Below are 7,153 nucleotides of genomic sequence, written 5' to 3' on the forward strand. Positions count from 1 at the left end.
CAACGTCACCTTAGTGACATTCATCAATGAACAGGGAGGCTTATGGATGCCTGGTTCAGCTGGTTTTGATGAACAAGGAGACTTCTCTTTCATGGTGATTGACCCTGAGGCCTCTTCATTATCCTCAGAAGCTGGCTTACAAAGAAGAAAAGCCATTTTCAACACTAGAGACAATGTAGCTCAATTAGGTGTCCCCCTCTGTGTTATCAAGGATTGGATGTTATTGCATGGGATCAGGGACTTGGACAACTTGCCTGATCAAAAACCACTATCCATGGACATTAATGATTCAGATGTTAATAGTAAGAGCCCATCAACACAGGATTTGCCTCGCATTGATGGCAGCTTTGATTTGGTTTTGGAGGCAAATAGGCCCTTGGCTCCTTTATTAGAAGATAAACCTCTTTTAGACAGTGCTATCAATTTAAATTTAAACTCCTCATTAACCCAAAGTACTGCAGAAAAAGAGACTTTAAGTAAGGCAAATTTAGTGCCAGCTTCTGCTTTTTCCACGAAAATCACAGAGGCTCTTGAACAGGAGCTTAATATTGAATCTACAAAACCTTCTCCAAATGAAAATAAAGTTGAGCTATGTATCATGGATAATTTAAGGCCCAAGGCTTATCAAAAAATGCGTTCTTACCCATTAAGATGGCGTTCAAGAACACTACCTTCATCTTCAACTAGTACAAATGAGGAGCTGGTCGATCATGATGAAACTGCAAAGGAGCCCAATAAAGGATTAATGCTCAAAGCCGAAAGCAATGATGAGACAAGTACTTGTGCCTGCACTAGTGAGCAGGTCAGAGATGGGATTTATAATAATCCAAGGATTAGTGTTTCCAGTGCTCAGCTGTATGAAGAGTCTTCTCTGATTACACCAAGGTTGTCAGATTATGAATCTGCTAGTTATGGTGATCCAGAACAACAAAGTGAGTCTAGTCCTTTATGTAGATTTGAGAAAGAGGGTGAAATCAAAGGCCGGCTACACGAGAATAATGAGAATTCCACAAGAGGGGAATCGGAAGAGAAAGCGTGCAGCACAAGTTTCCCATGTAGAGAGAAAAACTTGCTTTCTCCGAGCAACAATGAAAAGCATTTTGAGGCAGCTCAAGAAGTGGAAGACATGGCTGCAGCACATGATGAGCATACTTCGTCTTCTCCCCTCAGTCCTGAAGAAGTTTCTAGAAGAATACAAGGGTATGGAAACGTTAGCATGCTTAATGCGAGGAGCAAATTAGATCACCCGGCGCATAGTGTTAATCCGGCCCATAATCATCAACATCAAGACAACATTAATGCTCCTCAAGGCAATGCTACCATTGATCAGTCTCTTAAAAACCGGTTCCTTGATGTTGGATCTTCCATTGTTACTGGACGTTGGATTAAGCATAATAAAGCTCCTCATTCTGATTATTTATCACAGCTCATTCTGATTATTTATCACAGTGCTTCAGAAACATGAGAAATTTTGCAGATGTGCCAACTTATTTCCAAGTGGTGTGGTTCTTCAAAGGTTCTTGGAGGCTCATGCGGGGCCGTGTGTGTGTGCGCGCGTGTGTGTCACAACATACGTTATTAATGATTAATTGTTAAAATATAACATTTTTGATATATAATGAAAGTGTAAAAGTAGACCATATATTACTCTGTCTGTGTACCGTCGATTGAATTTTACAAAAAGCTTCTGTTCAAAATGGTACTTACATGTGACCAGAAAACGTTTTTTTTCTTAAATACATATCTAATCATAGCTAGGCCACTGGCTCTCCCCACAAGTTGCAATATAAAATGCTGCTGCTTGCCAAAACCAAAATCTTTTAGAAGGTTCAACGAACGAGGCACGTGAATCGTACAGATTGCGAAGCATGATTCTAGGCTTGCACTAGCGTGGATAAATTAAGAATATAATCCATTTGCGGTTAACGTAAAGACAGTCCAATGGTCAGAATGCATGCAGACATGGTGAAGCTTCTTACAAAGAAGCGTAACCTATTACTGTGGAGCTTGTAGCTCTACTAGTTCCAAGATGAACTAGATCAGCTTATTGTCCCTAATGTTCAATGCCATCGTCAATTTCTTCTTGATTTCGATCGCTTTGGCTACTTCAACCGTCTCATTGTTGTTAGTGTTGATCAAGTCCAAATGCATTCTTTCCAATTGGATTACTTGGAGTTCTACGATCTCCTTCGGCAGCTTTGTCTTGGACTCCTTCAAGGCCATCCTCATCTCCACAGACAAGCATTCTTTCAGGCTGTGGACCATATCCCCTTGTACACGTTGGAAGACCCACAGGTTTCTGTTGACCCAGACTGTCCAGAGATATGTGGCCCTAACAGTATTCCACAGATCCGAGGACATGCCATTGCTTTCCCCTAGAAGTAACTCTTTCCAATCAAGGTCCTTCGAGTGGGCGGGAGCAATTAAGGAGGACAGGAGTTTAAGCACCTCTGAGTTGGTTGGGCAAGATGATCATTGTATAACAGGGACCGGTTTTACGATGGATCTCACATGGATTGCACCGATTTTGGATGGGGATAGTCTGGATGGTCGACATCAAGGGAATTTTATTATTCCCTCCTTACAAATTGATTCTCGCTATTTCTATGTTTTGAGAGGTGAGCTTTGTTGTGGATTATCATTTGTAGACCTATTATATTTTCAGTTTCATCCTATTGTGCCTTGTCATGATTGTGAGTGTAGGATGTTGCATGTAGTATCTTTATTATGTTAGCAATATTATCACCCTTTTCTTGCTCTCTCTTGGTGAATGCTCATTACTAATCTCTTTCATAATCAAGACCCACCAAGAGAGATTATGAAAAATCTCTCTTGGTTAAATGCAAAAATCTATGGCTTGTTATGATTGTGAGTATATGATGTTGCATGTAGTATCTTTCTTATGTTAGTAGTATCACCCTTTTCTTGCTCTCTTTTGGTGACTGCGATCTTTTCAATTATATGTCACATGAGGGGGGTTTGATAAAATTTTGGACAAGCTCACTATGATCCCATTTTTCAAATGAGAATGGGTTTTTTTTCCAAATTATCTAATATGGTATTGAAGGTCTAGCAACGAATATAACAACGTTTTTCTAACTAGAAGGCTAGGTAGATGTTGGGCTATATTCACTGCTAGAAACACTGTTATTTTTGTTGCAAACGAGTTTGCTGCTCAGCAGCACCGAAAGCTTTGCACAACAAAAAAAGAGCTAGGGCAGACTGGGGATCAGTCTGCACATGACTCCCCAATCTGCCCCAGCTCTTTTTTTAAATTAAAATAGAGTCACAGTTTTAGTTTTATGACACAAACACAAACATAAGAAACATAGATTGTGGAGGATGTAATTAAGCCCAAAAATTTATTATATTTTACAAAGTGTTGGGACTTTGGCCATATATACATAAAGTGTTTACAATGAAGAGGTATCTAACTAGAATCCTCATCGGATGTCGAGTGATCATCATCATTGCCTTCCTCGTCCCTCTTCACTTGCTTGGTGAGCTTCATGCTCATAATCAAGATCCTCATCTTCATCTTCCCCTTCATCCTACATACATACTATCAAGCGCAAGGTAAGCAAGGGCATTAAAATACAATTAGACATAGAAAAGAGAATGGTTTAGGCTCACTTACCTCATCTCCTTGAGTCCCCAAAATGGACTTATCCAAGCGTACGCCTCGCGTACACATCCACTCCCACAATTGCGGATGGGGGGGCTTTGTACCCAATCATACTCCTCCTTTGTTGGGTCACGCCCAACAACCTCCCTCTACAAAAAAGAATTAAGAAAATATATACAATTATTTAAAGAAAATAATATAGTACAAAATAAAATGAAAGAGAAGAAGAAATGATTACTTATTACGAAACTAGCAGTAAAGGATGATTTTTTGCCAGAGCCGAAGTGTACTGAAGCCCCTTGCTTCTGTAGTCGGGAAGCACTCACCACCTCTTGTTGTTTGAAAAGCACCTGGGTGCTTTCTTAGAAAGCTGTGTGCATGTCTCCACTCCTCGGCTGTGCAAATACTAGGCTTCTCCAAGTTATTTTTTGTTGCTCTCTTGATATTTGCTCTCCTATTAGAGAGAAAAAGCTTGATTCGTCTCTTCATCCACTCCTCGGAGACATATGGAATAGGGAACTCCGACTTAAGCACATCAATAATGAATTGCTTTGAAAGTTTATCTTGTGCTTTCCACAATTTGAAGGAGCTCACGAACTCTAGGTTTGCAAGTACATGCATGCGGTTCATGACTTGCTTTGCTTGTACATCCATCAAGAGGGCACCATCCATCCATCAAGAGAGCACCATCCACATCCATGTTATATGGTAGGGTGCATGGATCGAATGGTGGAATGGGTCTCTTGGGGGTTAGCTCATAATGTGTAGATGAAGAGCCCCCCTATTGGGGAGACGCATCAGGCGACCTAGTGCTGCTTTTGCCAAAGCAAAAGCATCCTGGTCCCTCCCCCCCGCTAGTGTTAATTCCATTTTAGACTAACAAATATGCTTCTCCATTTGAGGACATTAAAAAGTGTCATGCAAAAGGCATTATAAAAGTTGTACATTATGAGATATTGGCCACCCAAGGCCTTAGTTAAGTAGTAAGTTTTGGGCACCTAAGTGTGAATAAGGGCCAATTGTATATAAGGCATTTTCTCATAATGAATGGACATAATCTCCCTTTGTTCTATGAGAGTTCTTGCTTTTGTCTTGAGAGAGAGATTGAGCGAGAGTACTCTGGAACATGTGCATTCTCTATACTTGTATGCTTGTATGCTTGTGTGGAGGAGTGATAGAGAGTGATTGCCTTGTGTGTGGTGGTGTGAGCGAATCTATGGTGACAGCGTGGAGGTGGAGCTTGGAGGATTGGCACTTCTCAAGTGAGCTTGGAGACCTCAAGGGAAACGAGCTTGAAGCATTGGTAAGTTCCCTATGACAGTTATGTTCTATTTCTCATTCCAAAGGTGAATGAATTGAATTTCTTCTTGTAGGTGTGGTAGCCCATAACATTTTTGGCACCGCTACCAGGGAAACACCTTTGTTTCTTCCATCCTCTTTGAGTTTCAACACCCATTACATAAGTTTCATCATTGCCTTTGGATTCTAGTAGTGCATTGTGTATGGAATGAATGGATAAGATTTGAGTGGAAGTGAAAGTTTGTGAGAAATTGGTTGTATTTGTTGTGTGGTTGTGTATTGGAGTGACCTTGAAGGAAAGCTCCACTATTTTTTCCTTTCAATTTTAATGTTTGTATCACCAAAATTGTGAATGTAAACGAGTAGGGTGATACTCAATTTTTTTTCCTTGAAAAAATCTATTAAAATCATAAAAATAAGGAGCCATTGGTTCTGTCTTAAACTCGTATTACATTCTTTATGCTTAGCACAATCATTTTGGAAGCATCTAGATAGGTATTTTGTACCCAAACTCCTCTCTGTCGACGCGAGAATTTTCCACGTGAAACTGCAAGAAAATAGTTCACGATGTTAACTACTCCCAGCAATCTCACGGCATGAAACGCTCCTAAAATCATCACTACAAGTAGTGTCGCAATTCATGGGATTACCTTGCTAAAAATAGGTCATCTTATCCTGACACCTTTGACACCATGGTCTGACAAAATTGTTATCGTTGAACCAACAGAAAATGATTCACAACGTGAGACATTAAATAGTTCATGACATGAACGATTTACATTTCACGGCATGAATTGTTTCAACACATCTCATAGTGTGAACCAATTACATCTCACGGCGTGAACTAGATAGGAACTCATGACGTGCACGGTTTCCATTTCACGATGTGAACTGTTTCTGCATTTTCATGACTTAACCAGATCTAGCTCATGAACCTGGTATTGTCAGATTAAGGTTAGAGAAGTGCTTGAGACCAGTAAAAATTATAACAACATAACGTGGATTTCTAGGTCCAAAGTAAAATTTGGAGCATGTGAAAGTATAGAAATTAGTTCACGACGTGAATGGTTCTTTGACTTTTCATGCCATGAACTGTTATCTGTATTCTCACGGCCTCAGAAAACAAATCGATAGTATCTTATGAGAATTTAATTAGGGTAGCAAATTAGCTTATCAAATCATATTTACATGCACTTGAGGTATGGAACGCTCATCGGATATACGACCTCACTCCCGAGACGATAGTGCATCAAATCACCCGGGATCTTCCTATCAAAAGAGTGCTGGTTCAGGCCACTCCACTCAATTGTGTTAAGGAATCTAACCACCGTCGAGACTAGTAGTGAAGAATCCATGGAAGAAGGGCTACAATTCTTTGGCTTTGGGAAAGAGGATAAACCACCCTCCCCTACCAGATCCAGTGGTATCATTGATATAGCACGGGGATTTTTTGGTCTCCAAACCAACAATGACGAGGAAGTGCAATCTGCTCTAGCAAAAGCTTGGAATGACCACCATCGAGTAGGAGCAACACCCCACATCCTTTGGCATCACAATATTCCTAACCGCATAATGTTGCTCATATATTGACCATGATGTCTCAGACAAGATGAGAGAATGCAGCCTTTGGGATGAGTAGATCTGTTGTCTTCTAGTACTTCCTAACTTCATGAAGAGCAACAATGCCAGGTTTCCACCGCATTTTTGATGCATCGAAGGTGGCTGTGGTCTAGTCTTTGTTTTGGTAGGGCATCCTCCCAACTACCACAAGTGTATTATATATCCCATAATCAAAGTATATGGTTCCTAAACCTTAGTATAAAGTGTCAAAAAGACCCTCGTCCTCTCTTATCCCCCTAACATACCCTTTGGTGTGAGTGGGAACAAGGGATAGGAGAGGGAGGTAGCCAGACCCACCTCAGGTTGTGGCCACCCTATGTATCATGTGCATTCAAGGGGTATTTAAAAAACCCCTTACCTATGAATTTGTCATGAATAAAATGATCACTTTTTCTTTATGAACTTACGGGATTTTTCTCAAAATTGATTTTAAAAACCCCTTCTGTAAATGTATTTCTATGAATTTACCTTAAAATTTTGAATTTAAAAACCCCTTCATTTGAACTCATGTGGTATACTATATTTTTAGGTGAACCCCCCAAGAAAAGACCCTTGGCTTCTTTCATCCCTCCACCAACACACCCTTTGGTGTGAGGGGGCACCTGTGTG

General features: G+C 40.3%; 1 protein-coding gene across 1 annotated transcript in view; it reads left to right on the forward strand.

Annotated features, from left to right (window-relative positions):
* LOC147627852 (uncharacterized) overlaps positions 1 to 1,465 on the forward strand; it is a 2,094-nt gene extending 629 nt beyond the window's left edge. Inside the window, exon 2 of the mRNA XM_086814274.1 lies at positions 1 to 1,465. This exon is cut by the window's left edge and continues 225 nt beyond it. Coding sequence (XP_086670400.1) covers positions 1 to 1,465 — 1,465 coding nt within the window.
* Positions 1,466 to 7,153: the final 5,688 nt, after the last annotated feature.

This window comes from Cibotium barometz, chromosome 20 (genome assembly GCF_041138505.1).
Source record: "Cibotium barometz isolate CiBa-2024 chromosome 20, ASM4113850v1, whole genome shotgun sequence".
In the NCBI taxonomy this organism is placed as follows: Eukaryota; Viridiplantae; Streptophyta; class Polypodiopsida; order Cyatheales; family Cibotiaceae; genus Cibotium; species Cibotium barometz.